The sequence below is a fragment of the Trichosurus vulpecula genome, chromosome 4, assembly GCF_011100635.1.
Source record: "Trichosurus vulpecula isolate mTriVul1 chromosome 4, mTriVul1.pri, whole genome shotgun sequence".
Lineage (NCBI taxonomy): Eukaryota > Metazoa > Chordata > Mammalia > Diprotodontia > Phalangeridae > Trichosurus > Trichosurus vulpecula.
In genome coordinates this window covers 186,893,523-186,904,194 of record NC_050576.1, presented here as the reverse complement: position 1 = coordinate 186,904,194, position 10,672 = coordinate 186,893,523, and the positions used below count along the sequence as shown (strand labels likewise).

General features: G+C 47.6%; 1 protein-coding gene across 1 annotated transcript in view; it reads left to right on the top strand.

Annotated features, from left to right (window-relative positions):
• The first annotated feature begins 7,476 nt into the window (after positions 1-7,476).
• The window catches only part of SOCS7 (suppressor of cytokine signaling 7), a 40,271-nt gene continuing 37,075 nt past the window's right edge, over positions 7,477-10,672 (top strand). The window contains exon 1 of the mRNA XM_036756464.1: positions 7,477-8,543. Within this exon, the coding sequence (XP_036612359.1) occupies positions 7,477-8,543 (1,067 nt within the window). The remainder of the gene's footprint in view (positions 8,544-10,672) is intronic.

The following is a 10,672-nucleotide window of genomic DNA, read 5'->3' as shown; positions in this document are numbered from 1 at the left end:
TGATCTTCCCCAAGTGAGGAGAGGGCCCCGAACATCAACTCCCCCTCTGCCATACTGGAACCAGTGCATGTGTCTCTGGGTCCCAGATGCCAGAGACAAGCACCTGAGGCTGGGACAGCAGGGTCCCTGTGGGAGGCCCCCCACAACAAAGCCCTCGCCTTGCCTTTCACTCTCCAGTGACCTTTTCTATCATTGATGACTCCCCTCTACTTTCCAGGCTGTTCTCTGCCCCAGATTTACATTTCCCTTTGATAGAGGTGAGGGTTGTCTCCTACCTTCACTGAATCTCTTTCCTTGGTCTTTCCTCAATCCTTGATGCTCCTGAGTTAGTCAGAAGGGAAGAGAAAAGGGGGTAATTTGAATGGCTCTCACCCCCACACAAAGAACCTCCAGTCCCCCTCAGTGTGCCCCATATCTGCTGCTAATTCGGCCTAAGCAGCAGTACAAAAAGCAGAGAAAGGAAGGAGATGGAACCCTGCTGAGTCAATATAGTACAATGGATTAAGGGTTGGACTTGGGGTCCAAAGATCTGGGTTTGAATTCCTCTTACTAGTTGTGTGTTCATAAGCAAGTCCCTTAACCTCTCAGAGCCTCTACAACCTCATCTGTAAAATAGGGATGATGTTTTCACTATCTACTTCACAAGGTTATTATAAGGAAGGTACTTTTAGATGGGGATTATTTTTTGAATTTTTTTTCTTTTTTATTAATTAATATATTAGGTTTTTTTTTTAGTTTACGACTCAGTTCTACAACTTTTGAGTTCCAAATTTTCTCTCCCTCCCTCTTCCCTCTCACCCCGCCCCAGACGGCATGTAATCCGATGTAGGTTCTATGTAGACCTTCACATTAAACTTATTTTCCCAATAATCAAGTTTGTTTTTGAATTAGTAAGCCTGATATCTTTGTGGTATCTTTTGGTTGATTAGTAGGGCTGGGTGAGTCCTGAATGATCCTGATGTCGGGGTCAGAAGATGACTCACTGTCCAGCAGCATCACAGAGTAGTAGAGATGAACAGACTCCAGAAAGCATCTCATCCAATCCCTTCCTTTTGTTTTATTTATTTTTGGTGGGAAGTAACTATTTTAAAATAATTTTATTGCTAGCTTTTGTTTTTACATCACCTATATTTCCCATTGAATCTCTCCTCCAACTTTCCCAGAATGTTATCCTTTATAATCAAGAATAATAATACTATAATGTTATTTTTTATAATAAAGAAATATAATAAATAATTTTAATTTTTAAAAGATGAAGAAAAGAAGTTCCATAAAACTAATCAACATAAAGAAAATGTCTGACAACACATGTACAGCATTCCATTCCCACCATTCCCCTCCTTTGTAAAGAAGCGTTCTGTTTCCACTGTTTCCTTATTTTTTGTTGTTCTCCCCACTTATATTATTGTAGTAGTCAATTGTTTATATTGTTTTCCTGGTTCTACTGATTTCAGTTCTTATCAGTTCATTTAAATCTTCCTGTACTTCAGAGGCAGCTGAGATGGCCCAGTGGATAGAGTATTGGACCTGGAGTCAGAAAGATCTGAGTTCAAATCTGACCCTGGACACGTGTTAGTTGTATGACCCTAGGCAAGTCACTTAGCCTCTCTCTGTCTCAGTTTCCTCAACCCTAAAACAGGGACCATAATGGCACCTACCTCACAGAGTTGTTGTAAGGATCAACTGAGATAATATCTGTACCGTGCTTAGCATCATTCCTGGCACACAGTAGGTACTTAATCAGTGCTTATTGCCCTCCCTGGCTCTTTCCCTGTGCTTCTCTATATTCATTTGTCATTTCTTACACACAATAATATGGCATTACATCCATGTGTCACAATTTGTTCCATAGTTCCCCTAATCGATGCGCCATATACTTTGCTTCTGAATCTTTCCTATTACAAAAAATAGCTTCTATAATTCAGTGTATATGAGTTTGGTGTACATGGGTCCTTTCTTTCTTGTCACTGGTCTTAGGCATACTTACTATGCCAAGCAGTAAAATCTGCTTTAACTTCATTTTACAGAGAAAGAAACTGAAGCTCAGAAAACTGAGGTGATGTACCCATGGTCATACAGAAACAGTATCTTGACTATAACTATGTGTCTTGACTCATAGAGACCTCGGCAACTTTCTGGAATTTCTTATAGACAACTAACCACCCCCACCCCCTCTTGGGGAGGTGCGGGGGCGGGGGGAAGCTGAGCAGCTTGGGTCTTCCCATTCCAGGACCAAGGACTGAGTTCTTTGATACAAGAAATATGAAGCATGGTGTGTGTGTGTATGTGTGTGATGTCATGGAGCCTAGCACATGTCCTGGGTACAGAGGAATGAGCATGTGTATTGGCCCCTTTCTGTGGGAATATGCCCTTGCTAAAGGATGTTGTAATCTAACAACTCTTGGTTGGTACTTTCATCTTTATGATGGGGATTACCTTGAGCCAGGAAGATATGCCTACTAGGCAGAGGAGGAACGGTTCACTTGGGGCTTTGCCTCCTCTGCCATGAATTCCCATGAGCAGAAGAATGGAATGGTCGAGATAGGTATTGGGGAGGAATCTGTTAAGATAACTGTAACAAATCCTGGAGAAGGTGGTGGGAGCTCCGGTGAGAGGTGTGTTATCTTTATGAAAGCTAGGGCCACCTGGAATGGATTCACCCTCACAATGGGGCCCTTTTCTTGGAAAGCATCAAGATTCTAGTGGCATTTGTTGAGTTATTGCCAGCCCTTGAAAATTCAGGGCAGAGAATATAAATTTTATGCCAGACTGTATCTCTATCTGTAGTAGGTGTCTAAAGAACCTTTGGGATTTTGCAATGTGGGGATGGATATGTTGCTCCTGAGAGATAAATGTAGGCTATTCCAATAGGATGGGCCATGATTTCTATTGCCCAATGTACATACAAAGTAATTTCAAGAGGAAGAGAGTGCTGATACCTTAAGGAAGAGGATAAGAATCAGCCAAGACTAGTATAGGAGATGGCACCAGAACTGTGCTTTGAGGAAAGCTAGGCATTCACTATAGAGAATGAAGGACATACAAAAAGATGAGAAGATCTGCCACATACCCCACACTCCCCCTCCCCCTCCCCTTGCCCCAAAGACCATAGGGTCTAGAAGCAGAGCAGAAGACATTCTATCTAGCAATTTGAGTGTTCATAGGGTTTGAAGTACAATTGATGGTGCAGATAGTCATAGATACAGGCAGGCAGACAATCTAGGAAAGAGGTAGTTGTGTGGAATGGGAGCTTTGCCCCTACCCCACCCCTCACCCCAACCCTGGCAGTAGAAAAGAGGATTAGCTATGAAGAGAAGCACTCTCAGGCAATCTAGCTAAGCAATCACCTGGAAGACATGCTGTACCCAAGGGGAGCTCCATGGGGACTCTACAAAGAGAAAAAGGACTTCTAGGCCCTTCAGTACCAGGAATTGTGAGTTGGCTTTGCCATACCTTTATCTCATAAGTGTATCTCACTACTATTGTATTATAAGTTTGATCCCACTCTTCCCATGGATGCTATCTCTATGAAACTGTGGGAGAATACACCCCAGGTTTGTGAGGGGAATGTTTTACAGCCACTATTTTTTACTGAGCTATCTTAGTAAATGCCTTTCCTAAAAGCAAATCATATCTATTGACCGATTGTTAATGGGAAGTACACTAATGGGGGCTTGTTATGTTAGGCATGCAAACCCATAGGGTTATCCCTTAGAATCATAGGTAGCAGCTGTCTGGGGGGTTCTCAAATTTCAAATGAGCGTGCAGGTTGTAGAAATATCCCAGAAAGAGTTCTACAATTCTTTTTATTTACTTATTTGTACCATATAATATTTGTGGCCACAGTGTTGATTGATAATGTAAATTATATCACTTGGATTAAAATGAATTTCCTAGAGTAAGTTATAAGGATTTTTTTCAATAACTGGAAAAGTATTTACTTTTCATAACCTCTAGATAATATTGAATCAAGACCAGGAGGATGCTGGAGCCAGCCCAGACCAGCTTATGAGAACTGATTGTCGAAATTTCAGCGTGAGCATTTATACCCCACAAATCATCAAGTGTAAACTTCAAAGCTTGATTTATTATTTTATTGATTGTCTAGACCTAAGAAAGTGATAGAGAAAATATTAATAATACAAATCAAACTTTAAAATATATTGTGCATTTTTGGAGAGCTGATTATGAAACATTTTACCAGCACATTCCCTGATCAGGACCAATACCTGGTTACATTATAAGAAGCTAAGTAAGCATCAGGCAATGAAAGGGAAAGGTAGGCCAAGAGTTAATAGGCTATATACTCTCTGATAGGAATATTGCAGTGGAGATACTCTAGCCTTTGGGAAAGTTCCCACAGGTGACTGGTTGGATACACTCTGAGGGAACCACTTGAGTGGAAATTTGAGTATAGCACTTCCTAATGGCTAAATTATACATTCTACTCTTGCTAGTTAATTCATAAAAACATAGATTTAGAGCTGTAAGGGATCTTAGAAATCATCTAGCTCAAAACCCTGGTCATTTTACAGATGAAGAAACTGAGGCTCAGGGAGGTCACACAGGTGGTAGTTATTCAGGGGCCAAAGTGGGATTTAAACTGAGGTGGGTCTTTGGACTCCATATCCACTCATCTTTCTATTGTATCACATTCCCTCTGTAAATTCACAAAAAAGCAGGACGTGAGCCAGGTATAGGCTATTATTGCTACCAAAGCACCCAAATGTCACCCAGGACACCTACCAAATGCACACCAAGTCCTCACCAATGTCATTCGTTATTGTACTTTGTAGAATTATATGGTCTCAAAGGCCCCTTATAGCTCAGACATTCTATGGGTCTTATAAACCACACATAAGCAAACAGTACAGAAACAGAAAAAAATATTTTTAATTAAAATTTTTTTGGGGGTGTCCATAGCATTTTTTTCCTGGTCATCAACTAAGGACACCAAAGGTTTGGATGAAGATTCTCCTGAAAGGGGATTTTTGTTACCTGTGCACTGAATAGACTAAAGACTTGGATTTAATTCTTGATTCTATTCCTTTCTACCTGTGTGGACCCTGGCAACCTCTCTGAGCCTCTGTTTTAGCATCTGTAAATATAAAATGGTTAGGCTAATACTCTTGCAGCTCTGAAGATCTCATGAAGTTCCTTGTTTCTCTCTATGACCAATGACAGCCAGTAGGCAGCAGGGGGAGCTGCTGGGTCAAGAACTCTCTTGATCACTTTTCATTGAATATGGAACTTAGTGTCCTTGCAGCAAGGGAAGACAGATGGATAGGGAGTTATCTGGGAGCCAGGAATTCCGAGTTCTCTACCGGTTCCCTTAGATGTTACGGGAAAGAACTTTAGTGAAAGTCCTCTCTTTTCATATGGGGAGATGCTTCCTGGTTTGAGTAGATGGGGTGGCTTAATCAAGGAAGGACCTTACTTAGAATTCTTACCTACTGGGTCACGATGATTTACTTGCAGCAAGTGAAGGTTGCGGATTTCCTTAATTTTACTCCCTCTACACCCTGCCCCAAGAAACAGCTGGGTGCAGTGGACATGAAGGCTGGAAGACCTGGATTTAAAATTCTACCTGTGATACTAGGTATTTGACCATGAGCAAATCACTCAACTTTTCAGGGCACTTTGGCAACTGTAAGTCGCAGTTCACGCGTCTATTTGCATTTATGAAAGAAAAAGAATATCCATGCTAGGAGTTTCCACAATGAAGCAATCACAGAAAGTGGGGGAAACCCCCCCCCCCCACACACAAAATATTCTTGTAGCTTCTTACTCCACAGGAGAAAGAAGTAAGAAGTAAGCCCCTTTTCCTCCAGCATGGAATCAGTCCAGCCTGGGAAAACTGATTGAATCACCAGGAAAGACATCAGGAAGGAGTTGGCAGTAGTTGTGATTTGGAAAGGTGAGATACGCAGGAATGGGTTTATCATCTTAATCATCGGGATCAATCTTTTCTTTCCTGCAATAATTTCTATAGCACTTTACAGTTATAAAAGTGCACAACCCTGGAGGGTAGGTATGCCAAATAATTTTTCCAGATGAGAAGACTGAAACCCAGAGAGGTTGAGAGACTTGCTCCAGGACATAGAGGTAAATGGCTAAGCCATTATTCCAGTCTAGGTTTTCTGTTTGAGTTCAGCGCTCTTTCCTTTACACCTGCATGCCTCAATCTCCTTTCTTGCAATAGATTTTGCATCCCCAGCCACTATCTCCAATTCTATTTGAAGAGCTCAAATGGCACTGACTGGCTGTGCTCAGTCACCTGAGTCTAGGGCTCTGCACCGCCTAGCAGTAATCTCGTGTAGTGACAAGCCTTATGAGCCGTGGAAGATTATCAGCTATTCCAGGTCACAAGTAAAATATAGGATGTGCATGAGGGTAGGGAGGAGGATAGAGCCAGTGCAGAATAAAACAAAGCTGCTAGGAAACCTGGAAGACATTGTGATGATACAGTCGAAAAAGCTCTGGGAACTTAGGACTTGGGCCCAATTCTCGCCTCTGATGCCCATCAGGTTTCTTAGAATTCCTGGGGCCTCAGTTCCTCATTTGTGAAATGAGGTGGTTGGACTAGATCTGAGGTCCCTTCCAGAGGCTGATCTATACATCTGGCCAAGTTAGGTTAAAGAACGACGCTTCTGATCTTTTCTTTGACTTTTCTTGCTTTTTCCTTTTTGGGGGTGTGGTGTGAGGGGGAGTGGAAAGTTCAAATTCCCAGGGCTGAGGGAAGGGGGGCTGGAAGGGGGAGAGAGAAGAGACGAGAGAAAGGGGGAGAAAGAGAAATGAGGGGGGAGGGTGGGAAAGGAGAGGAGAGAGAAGAAAAGGGAATAGGTGAGAGGGGGGAGGGAGGAAGAGAGAGAGACAGACAGAGGCAGTGACAGAGAGACAGAGAGAGAGGGATATAGTACGTTGGCTTCGAAGACCGAATTCCAATGAAGAAGCATCGGGTTTTTAGTCTAGAGGCGGGTGGCAGGTAGAAAGAATGACGTCAGTCGCGAGACTGAAGCCTCGGCGCGAGCCAGTTCACAAGCAGGAGTTCCACTCCCGACATAGCCACTGCCCCAGCAAAAGAGGAAATTGCATATAAGCGTGGGGGACGAGAGCATGGGAGGGAGGGCGTGGCTTGGCTTGGCGCCTCTCGGAAGTGACGTTAGGGCCGGGGCGGGGGCAGCTTACGGCGGCGGCGCGCGGCTGGGCTCGTGCCGGGCTCCCCGGCCTGTGCTTTCCACCCACCTCCCCAGCAGCCCCCGCCCCCTCCCTCCCCCTTGCTGCCTCCTCCTCCCTCTTCTCCGCCCCCGCCTCCTCCTCCTCCTCGCCGCCGCCGCCGCGCTCGATGAAGCGGAGGCCGCAGCGGCTGTTGGCGCTGTCGCTCCCGCTACCGGGGCCGCGGCGGGCGGGGCTCCGGCGGGGCCCAGCCTAGTCCCCAGCGGTCCCTCGCTCCGCGCCTCGCTCCCGCCTTCCCCGATGCAGGGGGCCGAGCTCCGGGACGGCGAGGCGGCGGCAGCAGCGGCGGCGGCGGCGGCCTCGTACCGCGTCCTGAGCCGCCTGCTGGGCTACGGAGAAGCGGCCTCGGAGCCGGCCCCGCCGCCACTGCCGCCGCCGGCCCCGGGCCATGGAACCCATCCGCTGCCCCCGGCCCAGAGCCCGCTCCCGCCGCCACCGCCGCCCTTCCTGCCGAGGCCGGGGCCTCGGAATTCCCGGCCGCCGCAGCTGATGGTGTTCCGCAACGTAGGGCGGCCGCCCGAGGAGGAGGAGGCGGCGGCGGCGGGACCTGGGCCGGGGCCCTCGGAGCTGCTGTGCCCCCGGCACCGTTGCAGCCTGGACCCCAAGGCCCTGCCGCCGGGGCTGGGGTTGGGGCTGGGCCTGGGGCTGGGGTTGGAGCGGGGCTGGGGCCCGGCGGCGGCGGCAGCGGCGGCCGCGGGGCTGGAGGCCCATCTGGCAGCTCTGGGGCTGGGGCCAACCGGCAAGGGCCCGGGGCCTGCCGGGAGCAGCTGCCCGTGCGCCCCGCAGCCGCCCGCGCCGCAGCCCCCACCGCCCTCCGCGGCCCCGCAGGCCGGAGAGGACCCCACGGAGACGAGCGACGCGCTGCTAGTGCTGGAGGCGCTGGAGTCGGAGGCCGAGAGCCTGGAGACCAACAGCTGCTCCGAGGAGGAGCTCAGCAGCCCCGGCCGGGGGGCGGGCGGAGGAGGAGCAGGCGGCTGCCGAGCCGCGTCTCTGCAGCCCCTGGCCCCCGAGCTGCCGCCCGCGCCCTTCCCGCTGCAGGACCTGGTGCCCCTAGGGCGGCCCTCCAGAGGGGAGCCCCCGCCGCCCCCGCAGCAGCACCCCTCGGCTCCGCTCCGGCCGCCCCTGGGCACCTCACGCAAGGGCTCGCTCAGAATCCGCCTCAGTCGCCTCTTCCGCACGAAGAGCTGTAACGCGGCCTCGGCCAGCGGGGATGCGGCCGGCAAGAGGCCTCCGGGGGAGCTAGCTGCCTCCTCTGTGAGTCTGACCGACGTGGGAGGCTCCAGGGCCCGGGAGCCAGAGGCGGGGAGGTGAGCCTGCTGGCGTCGAAGGGGTGGGGGGCGCTGGTTGTCAGATTCCGCTCGGGTCCCTTACCCTCCTCCCTCCCTTCCTCTTTTTCCCCTCACCCTTTTCTCCCCCCTTCCTCCTCTCACCCTTCTCTCCCCTCTTCCTTTTCTCTCCTCTCTCTTCCTCTTCTCCCTTCTCTTCACTCTCCACTCTTTCCCCCCCTCTCTCACCCCTCTATAACCTCTTTTCCCTCTCTCTCTCCCCTTCTCTCTTCCCTCCTCCGCTCCCCTCTTCCCTCCTCTCTCCCCCCTCTGTCTCGCCTTCCTCCCCCCTTCTCTCCTCTTCCTTTCTCTCCCCCCTCTTTCTTCCTCTCTTCACCTTCTTTCCTCCTCTTCCCCCTCCTCTCTCCTCCTTGTCTTTTCCCTCTCCCCCTTTTTCTTCCCCCTCTTCCTCCTTCCTCCTTTTCTCCTCCTCTCCCCTTCTCTACATCTTCCCTCGTTCTTCCCTTTGCTCCCTTTCTTTTCCCCTTCTCTCTTTCCCCCAATAGGATCTTCTTGAGATTCCAGGGACCAGGTTGAAATGAATAAGACTGGAGGAATGGCACTTCCTCTTACCCTTCGAGGACTGTTAGCCAATTACAATAACTGAGTGATAGAGGAGTAGGCTCTGAGGACTCCTCTGTTCTTAAGAATTCTCAATTAGCCGGTAAATCCTGGGTGCAGGTCTCTTGAACACAGGCTAATCTGACCTGTTCTTGGTCTTAAGTTTCTCTACAGTGCCCATCATCCTTCCCGTCTGACTTCATGAGTAGTTTCCCTGAATGTATGGTCTTTTGGGACGAGGATTTGGATATTTCTTCAGAGGTGTTTCCTAGTGTACTCACTTGCTTGGCTAATAGTTAGGATCATAAGGCAAGGCAGTTTGAATCCTCTTGAAACTAGGCCAAAGCTTTAGTTTTGGAAACTAGCTTAAGTTCCCCAAGTATATTATAAGGGATCCCTGCTGTTATATTGGCCATCTAATTGTGGGCCAATTGGTGAAAATTCTGGTTTAGAAAAGGACCTTAACTTCTTAATGGAGGTAAATTTTCTTTTAAAGATATGGCTGACTTAACATTAGTACTATAGTGCTGATTTAGAAGACTGGATAACTGGTTTCCATCTATCTATCTGCAGCTTCTCTTGTGGAGACTGCTTTTATGGTTTCACTTCCTGGGTGTTGGGTGTTTTTATATATATATACATATATATATATGTATATGTGTGTGTGTACATATGCATACACACACACACACACATTCACATTGGTATATGTAGCTTATGAGTGACATATTCCTGAGGAAGTCTCCATTGTACTGGAATAAGCCAGGGACATATGGCAGTGCCTGGAAGTGAAAAGGGTAGGGTTGAGTCAAAAGGTGGTGGTCTGAGCAGGAGTGTCTGTTTAAGCATTTGGTATTGTCCTTATTTTGGTGAATTCATTTTTTTCTAGAAGGAGATAGGAGTGATTTGACTTTGCTCCTACTTTTGAACAGCCTTGCTATCTGTACTTGGAGATCAAGTCATACTTGTTTCTAATGCTGTCAGTGCATTTTCCCCTTTAGTTGGGTGAATGTTTACCCCTTAAGTATCTTTAATGGATTAATGATGGGAACTGAGGTCTTGAAGTGTGGCTGCTGAAACAGCTTTTTGTGGTGGGTTATTCACTTGGAACTCTATTTACTAGTGGAAATTAAATTTTCATCAGTGGTAGGGGTTGGTGGGAGAGTCAAGCCAAGTATAATGACAAGATAGTTTGCTAACGTTCTTGTGGTTTGTGTATTGCCTTTGTTCTTTATTGACCAGGACTTGGGTCTATGATTTCGGAATCTCCAAATATGAGGTGTGGCGTGAAATTAGCTGCTACATCCAACAGATTTGAGAATAGAAAATGCATATATTGTTACATGGCTTTTGCCTTTGGTAGCAGAATTTAATGACCTTTGGGTGCTCTGGCTCCAACTCTCACAGTGAGCATAATGAAGATTTCTGCTACAAAGCAAATTGCTCAGCAGAGAGGCTTAGTTCAGGATACTGGAGAATTACAGTTTTTGGTCCAGGGACTTTCTGACAAAGGTAGCGAGGTAGTTGTTGAATGTGAACATGTCCAATGT